Source organism: Molothrus aeneus, chromosome 5 (genome assembly GCF_037042795.1).
Source record: "Molothrus aeneus isolate 106 chromosome 5, BPBGC_Maene_1.0, whole genome shotgun sequence".
In the NCBI taxonomy this organism is placed as follows: domain Eukaryota; kingdom Metazoa; phylum Chordata; class Aves; order Passeriformes; family Icteridae; genus Molothrus; species Molothrus aeneus.
In genome coordinates, this window is record NC_089650.1 from 66,918,962 (window position 1) to 66,937,400 (window position 18,439).

Here is an 18,439-nt window from a genome sequence, read left to right on the forward strand (position 1 = left end):
AGGATTTTTTTCCAGGCAATATAATAAATAAGTTTTACCAGCCCAGGGTTCAGGCAGTTACATATCTCCAGGCATCTTGGAAAAAGGGGAAGGATTGGGTTCTAAGACTTTCAGACAGATTTTTCAGGAGTGAAACTCTCTAAGTCCTTCAGAGGGCTTTGGCTTGAGCTTTTCCTGTTGCACTGTTAAATATAGAAGATGATTTGATACTGAAGCAAAGGCAAATAATGAAGCAAAGTAAATACTGGGGAGCATGAAGCAGCCCCAGGGTGAGCAGAGTGTTGTACCCACAACAGTTGCTTCAGAAATCTTACTTGTTCTCCATGTCCTGTTGCATTTGGATTTGAGAAGTAATCTCCTGGCAAAGCCTCACAGCTGGCAAACCCTGCAGGAGGATTTGTCACCTGCATCACAAAGCTGCACAAAATCTCTCATGGAAAGAGCAAAGGGAGATTTATCAGGAGAAAGGTGGCAGAGTGATGGACACTGTCACAGCAGCAGTTAAAAATTTATCATATCTATTTCTTAGCTTGCCTGTTCAGAAGATTTAATTCATTGAGGATTTATAAAGGAGAAATAAATGCCCAGCAGGTAATAATCATGATAGAATACCACAGATAGTTTAAATCTGTTTTTTTCTATAGTCTATCCCAATTAATTCTCTAGTTACTAAGAGAAAATAATTTCTGTGTAAATGGCTGAAGAAAAACTGCATAAAGTGTGATACTTCCTTGGTAATATCCAGTTTTCCACTGGCATTTGCAAAAATTTCACTGAAGCATGTCACACCCAGACAATTTAGGGAAGGGAAACTTTTTCCAAACTTGGCAGCCTCACCCTCATATTTTTTGGTTCTGTTTTTTTTTTTTTAATCAAGCTGTCCATCCTTCAGAAGCTCAGCTGTGGTTCAGAGAAACTGCACACATGCTTCCATCAAAACCAAATGCAGAATGGCTTTATCATCACTAACAGAAGACCTCTGAAAAACCAAAAGGGTGAGCCATGGAACCTTTTCTTTGCAGGTAGAGCCTGAGATCCATTGTCACACACCAGACATGTATTCCACAGCCCTGGTCCATCTCTAACACCTGTCCAGCCACAGATTTGGGGCTGAGTGCCTGAACAAACCTATAAAAATCTTCCTGCTCCTACTGACCCCAGCTGTAGTGAAATGTGAAAGAGCTGTGGAGCCAGGAGCTCTGATGTGTCAAACCGTCGCAGACATCTTTCATGAAAAATCCTTTCTTAGGATTTTCCCTTGTGAGAAGCTGCAGTTTCAGCAACCAAAAGTAAACAATGGTTATCTGCTGCTGTGGAATGCAACAGGTAGACCTGGGATTGGTCTCCTGTGGGTGTTTGGATTTCCTGACCACTCATGGCAGAGCTGGCTCTTGCTCTCTGTCTGAGACACAGATCTTTGTTATTCATTCTTGTCTATTCTTAGCTTAGCTAGCTTCTGAAGAAACCTTTTCCTTTCTATTTCTTTTTATTATAGTCTTAATGTAACATATATTACAAAATAATACATCAAACCTTCTGATCATAAAGTCAACATTCTTGTCTCTTCTTCATCCTGAAAACCCTTGTGACCATAGTCACATCAAACCACTTCCTACAGACGATGGCACGCTCTGCCATGCCGAGCACTGACTTTGGTTTCCTGGAGTACAGACTAATACTTGAACAGAAAGCAGCCTTTGTTCTTTCCTGTGGAGCCAGCAAAACGATGATTTGCTGACCAAAGCCCTCTCTGCACACGTGGGTGATGCTCCCAGCCAGCCTCAGCAGGCAGTAATCAGCTCCTTGGCTTGGCTGGCAGCAGCTCATCACTTCTGAGAAACTTCACCATCCTCAGAGGTGTGGAGAAAAGATGGGGACAAGTCCCAAGGAGCACAAGTGGCTTTTGATGTGGCTCTTGTTTGGATTCATGAAGGGGAACAGGACAGGTAAAAGACTCTTTTTGCCTTTCGGGGAGGGAAAAAATGATTTGGGTTTTTTGGTGGCTGTTAGAACCACCAAAACTTAGTCAGAACATCCTGACTCCTTTCAGCAAAGGAAAGATGTTAAGGAGCTTAAGGAATTTATTATTCTAAGGAAATGAGAGAAATGGGTTCTGTGCCCACAAACTGTCAACTGCAGAAAATCCAGAGCTTTAGAGGATATTTTTTTGTTTGACTAATGTATGTATCCTCCAACCCATCACTGGAACAGTGGGCAGATCAAAGCAGCCTGAGGCAGCCCTTTGAATTTCCTTTTTCCATTTTGCTTGTAACTTTAGGAAACAAAAATAGACACTGAAATGCCAGCACCCCTGTAGGTAAAATTTATGTCAATGCTATTAGTTAAAAGATACCATCCAAATTTGCTATGGATACTATAGAAATGAAATATTTTTTCAGCCATGCCTTTCAATCAGCAGTGCCTATAAACTGTGGAGACAGCTAATCCAATTCAGCATAATTTTACACATTTATAAATGGTGACACTGCTTAGATTTGGCTTATTTATTGTGACAAGTGGGTGCATTGAGAAATGGTGATGCATTAGTGTATTTAAATTTAAACTGCTTTGTTCAAAGGCAGGGGGAAAAAAATCCCTTCCATTCTCAGCGCTCCATAAATGTGATATTTCTTTCTGTGTCTGATGATGATGTCCAGGCTGAGAGGTATGAACAGACACAGCCTAAGGCAGGCTCTCAGTTATGCTGGTGCTGTAACTGCTGATGGATCATCCTTAGCAGGGCTGGGAATTTTCCTCAGGGCTGGCCATCTCAAGGGAAGAGTGTGTTGCTAATGACTGAACTGATTAATGCAGCAGGGACCTTCAGGAAGGTTGAAGCCCCAGGTGATTTTATTCTCATTATTTTGCCAGTGAATGCTGCACCTTCTCCTTTCACTGCCAGCTGAGGAACCAGAGGCCAGGGGAAGTGTTTGGTGCTGCGTGCAGGAGCAGCACCACGAGCTGCTCAGCCAGAGATGTGTCAGTGGGATCAGTTCTGGGATGAGTCAAGTTCCCCAGATCACACTTTCTGAATTACTCTGCCTGGAACATGTAGTGAAATTTCTTTCTGGCAGTTCTCGTTTATCAGAAACCGTTCTGGTTTTTTGGAAAAAAATCGAGGGGTTTCAGAGCAGTTGCATTTTATGCTATTTCATGTAATTTTATTCACCACTGAATGAATTAGTGCACAGGATTGCATTCCCCACTGTGTTTCTAAGCTTTTATTTCCTCAGCTTCCTATACTTATTTTCAATGTCTTTCCCAATGTTTAAACATAATATTTATATATATATTTGCAATTTCTCCCTGCAAATAATATGCTAAGGTAGAAACACCATACTTTCACCAATTTAGGGGTTTTTAACCATGGAGACACTAAGGCATTGTGGCTGTAAGACCTGTTGATTTAATTCCTTAAGGGGATCAACAAAGAGACCTGGGAATAGACATAAGCAAAGGGAAAGGGGCTGGGTCAAACTGGTCAAAAATCAACCAGGCCAGCACATACAGTACTTTATTATTTTGCCTCAGTATTTTCAGCTTGTCCCAGCACTGCAAGTTCAGTTTTGTAAATGCATCCAGCCCTAGATGGTGTTTGTAAAAATGCACTATCAGGAATAAATATAATTAGAGGGAAAAGGAAATAAAAACGCTTTGTTGTACAGAACAGTTTCACTGATAGTTCCCAAAGAGTTTTGAGAGGAAAAAGTCCTGGGGGACTGGGGAAGCTCAGGCATGGGATGATCATTCATTTAATAAAAATTAAACTACACCTTAGTGCCAAAAAGAAGAGAAATGCTGGTTTTCCTGTGAAGAGCATCACATTTATCTCCTTTATCCTGCACAGCAGCAGTGCCTAGAAGCTGCAGGCATGGGTGAAGCCTGAAGTGAGGGTCAAACACAGGGTAAAAGCTGATCTGTGCTCCTACAACCATTCCATCTTGCTGTTCATCATACAGGGATACACTGAACAGATTTGCAACCTAAACTTGGAAAGGATTATAACTCACAAAAGAAAGAAATTCATTCATGTGAATTTCATTCACACAAGATGGGTACCAGATCTCAGTCATGTAAATGAGAGGAATTTCTTTCCCATTATACTTGCATATTAGTGCTGGCTCCCATGGATTTGAAAAGCAATGCAGAATACATTAAAGTTGTCAGACACAGACAAGTGATTATTGTAAGGTCAACTAGAGAGCAAATACCTTCATAAACCTTTCAGCTACAGTGGCCTTCAGCAACAAAGGGCTCAATATGCAGCTACAAGTAAAAAAATGTAAAAAAAATGTTTTCAAAGTGTGATCCTACTGAGGAAAAGCAGATATTACAGACAGAGATCCTGCAGTACCTGCTTCTTCAGCTGGAGGAATTGTTTTCCCACCTCATCAGAGGTGAGATCTAATGTCCTTTTTCCTTTTATTGCAAAAGAAAATCCAGTCTTTAGATACTTCTAGAGAGCCACTGCTCCTGACTTTGCTCACTGTTGCCTTCAGATTGTTGTCATTTTAGTCTCCCTATCTCCTCAACATTCAGCTTTGTCTGCCCTGTTCTCCCTGTTGTATTAATGCTATTTCAAAGCCCAGCTTCTGGATATTTTCTACCCACGGATTCCATTCCCTGACCTTGGTCCTGAATTCTGGAACAACGTGGCTCACTGAGTATTTGCTCCATCTCCTCCAATGCTTCCCCCAAAACTCACATTTCCAAAGCTCTTCCATGATTTTCCTCACTTGATTCCCTGTTCCTCAGCCCTGCCAGGGGAGCAGCACTCTGTCACCTGCTGCTTTTTCTTGATGTTCTTATTTTGTAAAGTGCGAGCCTTCACATAAAGAATATATAACCCTCTCTATGTGGAAAAACACTTCATGCATGACATCAGAAAAATCATGTTCGTGTGCAGAAAACTTCCCTTTCACTTTTGAGATCTCCAGGGCAAAGTTCCATGACCATGCTAAATCCCTAAGTCAGGTGAGATGAGTCCTTAGCACATATTTGAAATCAAAATTTCCCCACTAGACCTCTTTTTTTTTCACTTTTCCAAGACTGGGACACACATTTGTCAGATCATTCAATTATTTTCGGAGAGGATATTCTCTACTGCCCTTTCAGCCCTACAAAAAGCAGACTGAGAAAATTCCAGACAAAGGAAAGAATCTGTATCTCTGCTGTTGTTTAAAAAGACAATTTTTGTTTCTTTTTAGATGAAAATTTCAAAGACATGTGGGTTACTGAGATTATCTATTTAAGCAGAAGTGTCACACACCAAAACAAGGCTTTCATGTATGATATTCTCAAAACTTGGCTCTGTGTTCTGCTACAAAACCATGTGCCGTGGTTACATTCAGAGTCTGAGCTCTGTGGCTTTACCACAGAACCAAGGATGTTATAAACACCCAGAAACAAAAACAAATGTTCCCCATTCTTTACTTAGTGCATTTTCTGTGCAGCACACTGTGCCCAGGCTAGTTTTCCTTCCTCTTCGTTCTTTGCTAATGTTCCCTCTTCCAATTCCACATTTTGAGTTCAAGTCCCCAGCCCAGCCTCTCTGCTAGGGCAGGTGTGAGATCTATCAATACATCAGGTAAACCACTCTGATTATCAATATGAGCATGGAAGAAGGTTCTTCCACCACTGCAGCTGATAAAAAGAAAGAAGCACCTTAAAGCTTTGCTTTGGAGAAGGTAAATTAGGTGTCTCTGGAGAGGTTTGCCCAGCTCCCCTTCTCACAGAAGGAGCTAAGAAGGCACATTCCTGAGGAGAAATTATGCCTAGCATGACAAAGCTGAGTCCACTGTGCAACCTGCTCTACCCTTGCTGTATATGGGACTTTTTGCATTAGATTCCACTGTCTAGGTCAATGCAAACAGCTGGTCAGCAAGATTAAGCCAAGAGGTAAGAGAAGTGCATTTCTCCCAACCCCAGTTTTCTGTGGTCCCAGTTCATATTCTACTTTATTTTACATTGTTTTTTGAACAGAGATATCTGGCACAGCAAACTCAGCAGGGACTGAACTGCCAGATCCTTAGAACAGGAGATTCTTGTACTCCACTGCTGGGAATATTCAAACTCACTCCATCCCCCTAAGGCTGGTCTCTCCTCCATTGCTCTTTGTATTAAAACTTGTGCCTGGTTATTTTATCTGCATATTATTTCTGTCACATACTGCAGACTCACTATTACTCAAATTATTTTTAAGATAATCTCTCTATAATCTAATGAACAGTTAATTATAATCTCACAGGCAAGTTACAATAAAATTGGGGTCTGTACCCCAACCCCACATCTGGGATCTATTCCCATCTTACAAATTCACATGAGCAATAAATGACATTAATGAGGGAAAGAATCCTGCAGAGCTGAGGCTTGCTTGTTAAAGGATCCTTTGGGAATAAGTTTTAAAGTAAGAAAAAGTTCATTACCATTTCAGTCCTGTTGTTGGTATCAATTTCTTCGCTTTGCCTGTATCAGTTTCATCTTCATGAGACTGCACCATTTAGAGAGCCCAGTTTCTCACAGCACATAAATCCCCAGGGCTGATTTAGCTTTTCAGGCACAGCTGGGGAAGTATCTTCATTTTCACCTGGTTTGATTTGTTGTTGTCTCTGGGGAGAGGTGCTCTTCATCTCTGAACTGGGCAGGTGTGTGCAGTGCCTGGTTTCTTCCACTGCTTCTGCCCAAAACTTCAGTTTCCTACCAATCCCATCCTACTGCCTTTGTAGTAAGGGGAAAATTGACCTATTTTTGCACCTTGCTGCTTTAACTTGAGATCAGAATAGTGTCACTGCTGGTGACACACAGCCACGTGACAGAGGAAGTTCTGAGTTTAGGTTAGTGTGGCGTGACTCACTGTCTGTGTTTTACCTAGCACTAAAAATACCTGTTTCGAATTTTCCACACTCACGTCTTGTGGACTAAAGGTGTTGCTTTAGAGCCTCATCTATCACTGCTCTGCCAGCTCAGACATGGAAGAGAAACAGGAGGGAGGGTTTCATGAAGCCTGGTACTGCCAGCTCACCCACCAAGAGCAGTTTTGTGGTTGGGTGAGTAACATAGGTGACTGGGAAGTGTGAGGGAAGAAATCTGAAAGAGCTGATGCTGATTTAGATACTGGGTTTCTTTCCCTCCAGCCTCTCCTGTCTGATTTCTGACAGCTCGTGTGGAAATCCCAGATGTCCTGAGGCATCTCAAATGGCATCAGACACCCCAGTTCACACCTGTCTGTTGGCTCAGATGACAAGGCTTGCAGGTCTCAAAAAACTTTTCAAACTTAATTTAGGGAGCGCTTCAGCAGATAACTACCTATTGTCTCAATACACAATTCCAAGGGTTTGTCTCCATCCACTCCATCATAATAATTGAAACCACCTCCAGAACTTCCATAAATGCTGTAGGCACCAAAAAAATCCATGAATATGGGGAGACACAGAAATTCCCATCTGCCTTAGGAGAGCTAAGTGTTCTCATAATTCTGCAACTGACAGAAAGGCTAAATCCCAGTGAACACAATTACACCAACCTCTCTGTTTGGCCCATTTACTACCTCCAAGTGCAGAGAAATGGAGTCCCAGGACACTTTTGGGGTGTGAGAAGTGAGAATAATTGGTAGGGGCTGATGAATTTTGTGAATGAAGGAATGAGAGAACAGTGGACATCAGACAGCAAGAGAAGGAAAAAGTGGCACACAACACCTTGTCATGGGGACGAAAAATTGGAATATGTGCAGAGGGAAAATGAGGAGGCAAACAAAATATCAAGACATCTCAAGGTAATGTGAGAGTAGCATTTCAAACCAGTAATAGCAGGATTGCAACCCTGGAGAAGCTGAGAAGGGATGCAGAATCCAGAGAAAGCTGAGCTGTGCAAAACACCACAGGCTCTGAGGCAGGTTATGCCCAGGTCTGCTGGCATTTGAAAAGATTGACATTTTCATATCATGCCAACTCAAACAAGTTGATTGACTAATTATCAGCAAGGTGCAAAACAACAAAAAAAAAAACCCCAAAAACCGAAACTAATCTTTCCTAAAAATGTAAAAAGTCAGAAATCTGGTAAGAAAAAATGCCCTTCTCCCTGGATTCTGCCATGCCCTTCTCCCTGGATTCTTCCAATCCCTTGGCTGTTTTACCACTCACACAGCAAGGATGTTGATTTTTTTAGGGGCAAACCATCTGTTTTCCTTGGGCACAAAGATGGAATGAAGTTTTAGGCACAATTCACTCCAGAGGTCAGTATGGTCCTGACCTCACCAGGTCTGCATCCTCTCTGCAGTCTTCCTAAACTATTCCAGGAGGTGCCATGACATGAAACCGAAGAAAGACATGGAGATGCTGGAACAGGTCCAGAGAAGGGTAGTGGAGCTGGGGAAGGGTCTGGAGCACAGGTCAGATGAGGAGAAGCTGAGGGATCTGGGGGAGCTCAGCCTGGAGAAAAGGAGATTCAGGGAGGATCTTTTCACTCTCTAAAACTGCCTGGCAGGAGGGTGCATGGATTACATGCCAAGTGCTTACTTTTTCTAGAAAGAGGAGTAAAAACCACATAAAGAGAAGCACTTCTGAAGATATATAAGATATTTGGAGACAATTAAGAGCAATCGTGGCAAAGGATATTTTGCAACATCTGTATTCATTCACAGCTCCTCCCAGTGTGAGGACTGGTGCAACAATAAACCCAAAAGTTGACAACTTTGATCAAGAACATTGGTGAGAAGTATGGGAGGAGAAGCCAGTGTTTTAAAAGGTTATGATGGTTGCAAAGGAGATGGTTCTTGAAAATGGGAGCAAAGTATTTTATGTGACAATGAAGCAGTTAAAAGTCAAAGGGAGGCAGGCACAAGGTCACAACAAGACCTGGGAAATTCCCCTTCCAAAATTCTTTCTGAATCAGAGAAAGGAATATGGTTGTAAAGGTCAAAGAAGATACTGCAGTTATTTAGATGTGAAAAGACAAGAACTTGAGTAATGTGGATGAAATGAAAAGGCTGGATCCAAGAAAGGCTGTGTGTGATCCAGCTGCAATGTGGATGTTCGCCTTCTCTCAAGTGCACCATTTCTGCACAATCCCTGTCTGATGTGTGCAAGTTCAGAAGAACCCAACATCTGATCATCAATTAAAAGAATGTTTGCCCTTTATGATGAGTTGGTTAAATGTTGTGGGTTTTCTCAAGAAGAGACTAATGAGTTGTGGGTTGGAGTGCCTTATGCTGAGATTCAGATATGCAATCTGCTTCAAAGAGGCTTTTGAAGTCTTGAGGGAAACAAGCTTTTAGCTTTCAGGGAAAGTGAGAGTACATGATCTCAACTTGCTGCTGATCTGATAACTCTTTAATTTTAATCACCCTGACAGTCTGTGGTAAAACATGTGGTTAACTATTTCGGGTGCAGTCGCTTCTCTCAAAGCCACAGTCTGATGTCATTTACAAGGCAAATCCTTTGATAACACAAAGGTACAAGGGGATTAAAACAACCCTTATGCAGATTAGCTGTTAAACTGCTCACATACCTTTCGTTGTTGCCTTCTTCAAACTTTGTGACTTACTAAACAGCAAGACAAAATAAAGTGAAAAGGGCAGAAAATATCGAAGTGGGGAAATGAAAGAAAAGGGCACTGCAGGGCTGGGGCTGGGAGTCACAGGTTGAGTTGCTGCTGGTCTTTCAAGGAGAAAGCACTTTGGGAGTCAAGGGCAGACACCAAATGATGAACAGCTATTGGGGACTCGAGGGCCTTTGACAGTCGTTCCTGCCAAAGGCTGCATTAATTATGGCTGCAGAAAATGTGAGAATATGATGACTAAGAAATTTCAGTCCTGATAGCTGTTGCTGTTGTGCATAAGCATAAAGGACCATGGATCATGCACCCAAAGATCCAGAGTGCCAGGCCTGGTGCAACTAGACTATTTGATTCTTTAATTTCTCAGCCTTTAGACCTTAAATAATCATTAAGTAGTGCCTTTATCAACCTCTGGGTCCCAGCTCAGCTTGAGCAGGCTTTTCAAGTGCACTGAAATGATCTAACTTAATTCATTCCAACTGACTGAGAAGTATATTTAGATATGATTTGTTGATGACACAACATTTCAAGTCCTTGTTTTGGGACAAGTTATATTTAGGTTTGCAAACTTATTTCACAGTAATCTGTTCTTTGGTGTCCTCAGACAGAACTGAAAGTCTATGTCCATTCCCAATGTTTGCTTATAGACAATTGTAACTTTTAATTGCTTACTTTTGTCTATTGTGCCTCACTCCATAGACTGAGAGCTGCACACTCTGGTGGTGGTAGCTGCTTTCCAAAACAATTCTTAACAGCTTCATTAAGAAAATGTTGATAATAATGATTCTTCATTAAGAAAATGTTTCATGTTGTCCATCTAGGGGACATGTCTGGTATTGAGAATAGGGCAGTTCTTGATTCATAAAGTAAAATGCCAGGCTGTCCTGATTCTCAGGCTTTCTATTTGCAGGTGTATGCCTGTCCTAGGGTGACGTTATGATGCTTGTATCCCCATTCATGTGCTCTGTTAATGTTGGATATCATGTTCTGTACCTTTAAGACTGGCTCTGAAGAGGGAAAGTTTTGTTTTGGTTTTCTTATCAGCCTGGCGGGACACAGAGACTGCAGCTTTTGCTTTTTCTGCTTTTGCTTTTCACTTTGCTCTCTTGCTCTTGCTTGCTTCGCTTCTGCTTGCTTGTGCTCGTTAGCTAGTTTAGCTAAACTGTCCAATTTCTTCCTGGACTATTTCTCCTTTCCTTTTTCTGACCATTGCGAACCTGCTCCGGACTGGGACCTGAGAAACACCAAGATCCTGCACCTTGCGGCCTGCAGCAGCTGCCCCAGCACCGGAGGGACTGAGAACAGAGTGACCACCCCCCAAGAGAGACTTTCTGAATTTGTCATGTTTTTCAGAGCGGTGTCATCCGGTATTGTTCATTTTGTGTGCTGGGGGTGCTGTGCTTGTTAAATAAACAGGTTCTTTCCACTCCTCTCCGAGGAATCCTTCCTGTTGGGGGGACGGGCCGTGTGGGTTCGCTTACTGGAGGGGCCCTAATTTGGAAATTCTCCTTCAAATTTGCCCTAAACCAGGAAAATGCCCACGCCTTCCAGAGCCTGAATTTGCTGATGTTACTGCTGACACGTATCCACCAGAGACCAAACTGTACTATATGTGTGACCCTGGCTATGACAGAGAAGCTAGTGCATACGCAGGAATTCAGTGCAAGATTGAACAGCAGGGTGCTGTTTGGATATACAAAACATTTAAATGCTTAGGTGAGTGACTGTTGTTTTTTTTCTATACATAGAGGTGTTTCTCCTCCATGTGTAACTTGGTATAAAACAAATCTGGGCATTAACAAAAGATCTTTTCTGCTTATTTTTCTAAGTTAGAACTTGAAACAGTTTTATCCAACCTCTAGAAGCTTGGGTGCTCTGGCACTTTGTTCTGATATTTGTCCTGCTGTAACTCAACAAATGTAACTTCTCCACAGATAAGAAAAATTTGTCATCAGTGGCTCCCATGACCAAGTTGGAACTTACACAGAAGCCAGAATTAGAACCAATGAGCACTGCACCCCAGAAGCAAGAAGACCTTTCAGAGTCCAAACAAAAAGGTAAATAAGAGCTCATTCAATACTTCTCCTGGTGATTTCCATGGAAGTAGTGTAAAAATGGTGAATAATATTTAATTATTTTGCAGACAGAGGGAAAGAAACGATTTCTCTAATATCTTGGATGAGTAACATGATACAGTATAAGCAAATGAGTATTTGACATCCTAACCAAGAATTAGAAAGGCTTGCTATATCCTGCCTGTCTATATTTTCTAAGGACACAAGATTTTCGAGAACAAAAGCAGCATGCAAAATCTGTCTGCTTTAACCATGTGCTGCCTTGTGCTCCCACAGGTTTCTGTAGTCCTCCCAAGACTATTCCACATGCCTCCATAAAGCTGCCCCAACAGCATTACGTGGGACAAGTCTTACATTTCAAATGCCAGACAGGTTATGATAAGAGACCCCCCACCTTTGGCAGCAGGACGTGCCAGGAGGTGAATGGAGAAACCTTCTGGACCCCCCTTGATATGAGATGCACCAATGACAGCAGCCAGTGGCCACCACAGACCATTGAGCCAGGTAAGATGGTTGTGATTACACCACAGCAATGTCCTGACCTGCTCATGTGGAGTTCAGACCCCCCAGCTGTCATGGGGAGAGTGGGGGCTTCAAAAAATTTACTAAAGAAGCTCTGCCACTGAGGGGAAGAAAGAACTCCCTTGTGTATTTAAACACCTTCACAGAAAGGGGTTGAAATGAAGGCAAATCCTTCCTTAGCCTCAGATTTCATCAACAGTTTAAATTTAAGGAATCACTCTGTCCTGCAAGTTCTGTTGATGGCAAATCAAATATATTGATATAAAAAGGAATTGTTTACTAAGACAAATGAACAGGAGGTAACAGACAAAAGGCTTTCATGAGAATTACTTACTACACAGTATAAAATTTAAATAACTACTAGCAGATCATAACAATATAAAACTGTAATAAGATACCTATATTAAAGCCAACAAAAGAAATAGTATTGATTAGGAGTAAAATATAACTTACCACTGATATTATGATAATGTACACAGACATTAGAGTGAAGATTCCTTCACTCAATCCCTTGGGAAGTAACCATGAAATAGGTGTCCCTGCTCATGGGAGCAACTCCACACATTTCCAGGAAAATGTACAGATTTCTGCTTTGTGAAAGTTTGCTGTGGCTTCTATATCTGTAAAATGAATGGCTGTCAGTGGGAAATTCAGCCCATTTTGTCATTCCAGCCCTTGTGACCCTACCAGACCACTGCACACACTGTTTCAGCATCAGCCCAGCACTTTCTCCTCTATTTCATAGATCTGTTTCTTTGTGGTGCCTGGTTCAGAGTGCTCCTGGTACAGAAGTCACATTTTGGTGTCTGGTCTTTCCTCTTCCATCACGACACCATTGAAAATTTCACTTGGTGCTATCCAGATAAAAGAATTTCTTGCTTTGATAGATACAACAACCCTTCAACAAACCAGTCCTAGAAAATAATACAGCCTATTGGAATTACATCTATTTAAAAATTGCAAATATTTTAGAATTTTTAAATTGGGATTGTGAAAAACATGGGACTGGATAATAAAAGAAGCCCCCTTGGCCTTAATTTAATGAAACAGTAATTCCAGTTTCCTGCAAAATGCTCCCAAACCTCAGCAAGGTCGGGTCCTTGCAAACAGAGCACCAAATATTTATTCCCCTAAAGTGTTGCCTTTGTATTTGTTATGATCTGATGTCTGTAATGAAGCTGGAACTTTCTCAGTTCTCCTTCAGCATTCAGCACAAAAAAATTATCAAGAAACCACTATTACAGGACACCTTGTTAAAAATCTTGCCCCATATTAGGGCAAGTTTAGACCTTCCTTTTCTGGATAAGAGAGAAATTCAATTAATTTCTTGCACCAGGGACGGTTTAGCTTACATTTCTGGACAAAACCAGGTCCTGGTTGAAACCATGTTTTCAAGTACTAGCTTGACACCTTGAAAGTCATCCTTCCAGTCTTATATGAAGTAAAGATCTTAGATGGATCCCATTCCATTTCACTTCATGCCCAACATTAACAGGTATCAGGTCAGCAGATATGTTGGTGTCCAGGCTGGAAAGATCTGTTGATGGCCAAGAAGCAAACATGGCAATTTTAAAGTGTTCTGTGCAGAGGGCAAGCTGTCAGACTCCACCCTTGGAACTGCTCTGGTGCTGGAATGAGCTGGCTCTGCCTGACTCTGCCCTCATCACTGCTCTGGTGCTCTTCATCAGAAGTGCAAATTGATACAAAAATCAAGAATTTCTCTCTCTCCATAGGTTTGAATCTTCTGTCCTCTTTCCCTTCCTCATCAGGGACACTGCCAGTGACAGGTATGCCATTTTATTAAAGACTTCACCACCCAGAGCACCTAGTTGGTCTTTCAGTTTGGTGTTCTATTCCAAAGAGATCCCTCTCTGTTAGAAGAGCTACTAAATATGCTGCAAGACAAATGTATACCCATGTATTGTGTGAGAAGTTAGTAAAGACAGTATAAACAGATTTTCTAAGCACTTAGGCTTTTATAAAGAAGTTTTCAAATATTTGTAAGGAATGTAAAAAAAATAGATCAACCAAAAGTCTGGTTTTTTAAATGGAACCATTTTCAGATTTTTCTCTGAGACTTTCTGTGAATTCAGTGAATCACTTTAACTGGGAAAAAAAGCAGAAAAAAATGTAAATATTTAAATGCTGAGGTTTTTTCACATTTTCCAAGGAACAAAAAAGGTGGGCAAATAGAACATTTCTTCACAGCTACACCAGTGCATTTAGATCAGTCTGAAGAGATTTTCTTCTCCCCCTTCCCCATTTTCCACTCAGCCATTAGCTGATGAAATAGAAATTAAGTAAGTCTGACTGTGCACATGCTCAAGACTTTACACAAGGGCTCTTGATTCCAGCTGGAGTCTGTTGAAAACTGTAGTGCACATTATGGTGAGAAGGAATAATGGGGTGAGATGAAGGAAGGGAAGGAGGAGTTTTGCAAACTACTCCAGAGACCACAACATCAGCAGTCCCTGGTTATTTGACTCTGGTCAATCTCTAGTTGATTGGGTCCTGGGAGCAATGGGGAAACATGGAAAAATTCCTGCCTCTGGGCAGAGGGGCAAGATGAGACCCTATCCCTAATCTTGCCTGTTTGTCCCAGATGGAGTAAATGTAATAACAAAGATAACTCCAGGTGGTAACCATATTGATTTTCTGGTTTTACAGCTATCTGGTTTGTTCTGCTTATCGTTCCCACTGCCTTTGTGTGACTCACCAAGCAGCCAATAAGGTAAGTGGGACAGAATGAGGAAAATGTGAAATCTAACCAAAAAAATCCCTAGAGGTGGAAGAGTTATCAACTGGATCAGCCTTTCCCTATTGCACTCCTTAGAGTTCTGGACATCTTCTTTGATGTTAAATATGAGCCAGGATTTTGGGATTGTCTGATTCAGCTGTTAAATACTGGCACAAGAAGAGGAGGAATCAGAGCTTTTGAAATAAAAAAATCTTAGAACAAGTTACCCAGAGAGGTTGTGGATTCATCCTTGGAAGTGTCCAAGGCCAGGTTGGATGGAGTTTGGAGCAACCTGGGATAGTGGAAGGTGTCCCTGCCCATGGCAAGGGGATGGAATGAGATGGACTTTAAGATCCTTTCCAACCCAAATCATTCTGTGATTCTGTAATTCTAAAAAGCAATCTTTGTCCCAGCCATCGTGGAACTGAGGGTGGCAGTTCAAATAATGGGTGGGAGATTAATTCTGTGGGAAAATTAAGGTTAACTATGCAAATACATTGTTTCAGATAGATTATGCAATCAGTTTTTTCTCTCTGGCCAAACTGTGGGAAGTGTGGGGGAGCATCTGCCACCACAACCATGTAACTCTGTTAACTTCATCCCCCTAATTTCAGACTTGTGTCATGACAACTTTGTGCTTCAGATTTATTTCAGTCTGGCCTCCTCCCTGTTTCTGTTACTACACTGAGATGCACCAAGGCTGTTCCTGTTCACAGGCTCCCCTGCCTAGTTAAGCCAAGATGTTCATTTGGGAATTCTCTTCTGCTCTCTCTTTGCTAATCCTTTCTCTTCATGTTCCTTACTAATCACTGCTGCTTCTTAGCTGAATGGGGATTTTTCTTGAAAAGTGGGAAGGGAGGATCTTGTGAAACCACACTAGAAGTGGATTTTTGTCAATTCATGGCTGGATAAAGCCATATAAAGTATAGATAATGCTTTGAAGCATGCTTTAGTGAAGATAGCCAACCATGGTGCAGATTGCCTGGGCCATTATAGGATTTCTGAAAATATGCTAGGTGACAAAGTATCAAGAATGATCTACATTGTACTGGCTCTGTGGTGGAACAAAGGTGAAATAGCCAATGCCAGATGAAAGAATAACTAACAAATGAAAGAGTAACACCCTAAATGGTGTCTTCTGCAAAAAATACTCTGTTTTTTTCATAGTAAATACAAAAGAAGCTGTAGAAAACCTGCTTCTTCCCACCTGTAATAAAGTGTTTTTCCTGTTGTAGGGAAGACTTCTCAGGGATTTGTGGCATTCAGATGCAAATTTGTGAAAATAATGACTTGCCACAGAAGAAACCAGATTGTACCAGTGACCCCAAGACCAGCAGTGGCAAATGAGGAGGAAGCCTGGACACTCAAATCCAACCTGTGAAGGTGGCAGAAGATGTTACAGCTCAACTCTCGTGGGGACAGCATGACTTCCCACCTACAGTGTGGGATTCACATTCTCTGAACCTGAGAGAAGCAGTGAGAGAAGCAGAGGAAAGAATGATCGAAACAATTCTTATCTCATTTGCTGTGGCTGTGTTGTGCCAAAGTAGAATGCAATGTGGAGATTGTTTACCCAGAGTGATGATGTTTTGTTTCCTTGGCCTGTCAGGGCCGTGTGTGTGTGCCCACTGTGGGTCAGCAGACAGGCATGAGCTGCTGGGCAGTTGAGTTGAGTGCTTTGTGCAGATTCAGTTTAGATGTAGTGTAATGTAATATAGAATGATATAGTATAATAAAGTCATTAATTAGCCTTCTGATAAGACAGAGTTCTCCTCATCATTTCTCCTGGACGTTGGGCAAAAATATCACCGATACTACAGAGGAGGGCTGCATCTCATCACTGACTGCTGGGGAAAGAGCCCTGCTTGAAACTGCTTCCCAAACCCACTTCTCCTCCTCCTACCACACAGCAGATGTGTTTCTAATATAACTGCAGCCCCTCCCAAGCCACCAGGAGCACATATGGACCATTCTCCCAAGCACACTAAATGGTGCCACTGTCATTTCAGCCCACTCACCATCCTCCCACAAACAGAGCAGCTTTGCTGGACACCTGGTGTCCCCCTGCCTCTTCCCCATCCAGGTGGGTCAAGCACAGGCACACTTTTCTCCTCAAATTGTTCCCTTTGGAAATTAAACCCCTTCACCCCCTGCACTGCAGCTGAAAATCTGACTGGATTCCCTTATGGCTTACTATATACATGCATTCCTCATCACTCCCCTCTTCCCAATTATTTTGGATTTGTGCCTTCCACGACAGTTCCTCCATCATTCCTCCAGCTCAGACAAGGGTGATGCAGATCGTGGCAGCCAATTAATTTGACAGCTCCTTTTGTAGCTGCAGAGAGTGAGAGAGCCCAGCATAAAGGCATCTGAGGACAGGCTCAAGCACACATAATACTTGACATGTTCTTGTATTATTGGGAATTTGCAATGTCTGGATATTCTTCTGCCTCTTTTTAGCCACAGTCAGCTGGGTAAGATGGGTTTCACCTGGATGAATGCACGTATCTGTGTCTCAGGCAGGCACTGGGGAGGAACAAGTCCCTTTGGAGAGCAGTTCTTCTCACCCTGTGGGTGAGACAGAATTTGGACATAGGCACGAAGTGTCAGGACAAGGGGGAATGGTTTCCCACTGCCAGAGAGCAGGGTTAGATGGGATATTAGGGATACATTCTTAACTGTGGGGGTGGTGAGGCCCTGGCACAGGGTGCCCAGAGGAGCTGTGGCTGCCCCTGGATCCCTGGAAGTGTCCAAGGCCAGTTTCAACAGGGCATGGAGCAACCTGGGATAGTGGAAGGTGTCCCTGCTCATGACAGGGAGTTGGAACTGGATGATGTTTCATGTCCCTTCTGGGTTTTTTTCTGGGATAAACAATTCCATAAATCAATGAAGGCCCAGGAATTGTTTTTCCCCTTTACCCTATAGCAGTACAGCTGCTTAAAACAAGTTTTTTGCAACTGTTAGAAGAAATGGATGTGATGTGTTAACCTGGAGTATCTGAATATGTATTTACAAGAGCTGGCTTATACATTCCCAAACCATGTGGTCAATGGCTCATGTTCTGCCTTCCTCACCTGTGCTCACTGATAATCACAATCTGTCTGATACTCTTAAACTGCTGTTTTCTGAAGACTTCTCATGCTTGAAACTGGACTTAGCAGCCAAACCTTCTCCTCATTTTTTTTTCTTTTCTTTTTTTCCTCTCAAAAATCAAGATAAAAACACTTGCTTTTAAATCTTTTTTCATATCTAAGATCCAGAGTTTACCTAGACACAAAGTGTAGCCATAGTGGGTAGCCATAGTCAATAAATTCCACCTGCATATAAACCAGCAAGGGAAGGGCAGAGATAAATCACTGCTCCTAGAATTTACTCCCTGAAGGATGGAGGCAGCGCAACCTGTTTATTTCAAGCTCAGAACCCCTGGTTCAGCTTTCTTGAGCTTGCAGGTTTTTCTATCATATTTATATCACACAGTTTCATTTGCTTTGGGGCTTTGAATATTTTCTGAAGGCAGTGGGCGAAAATGTAACTTCATGTGAAAAGAAAA

General features: G+C 42.0%; 1 protein-coding gene across 2 annotated transcripts; it reads left to right on the top strand.

Annotated features, from left to right (window-relative positions):
• The first annotated feature begins 1,749 nt into the window (after positions 1-1,749).
• LOC136556760 (interleukin-2 receptor subunit alpha-like) lies at positions 1,750-16,646 on the top strand. Of its 2 annotated transcripts, none has more exons than XM_066550138.1 (7): positions 1,750-1,946; positions 11,083-11,268; positions 11,487-11,609; positions 11,904-12,131; positions 13,883-13,936; positions 14,817-14,880; positions 16,122-16,646. In XM_066550138.1, the coding sequence occupies exons 1-6, from the start codon at positions 1,871-1,873 to the stop codon at positions 14,858-14,860; spliced, it is 711 nt and encodes a 236-aa protein (XP_066406235.1). In that variant the 5' UTR covers positions 1,750-1,870; the 3' UTR covers positions 14,861-14,880; positions 16,122-16,646. The 2 variants fall into 2 exon arrangements, with proteins under 2 accessions (XP_066406235.1, XP_066406236.1); XM_066550139.1 differs by lacking the exon at positions 1,750-1,946 and adding an exon at positions 10,739-10,919.
• The last annotated feature ends 1,793 nt before the right edge of the window (positions 16,647-18,439 follow it).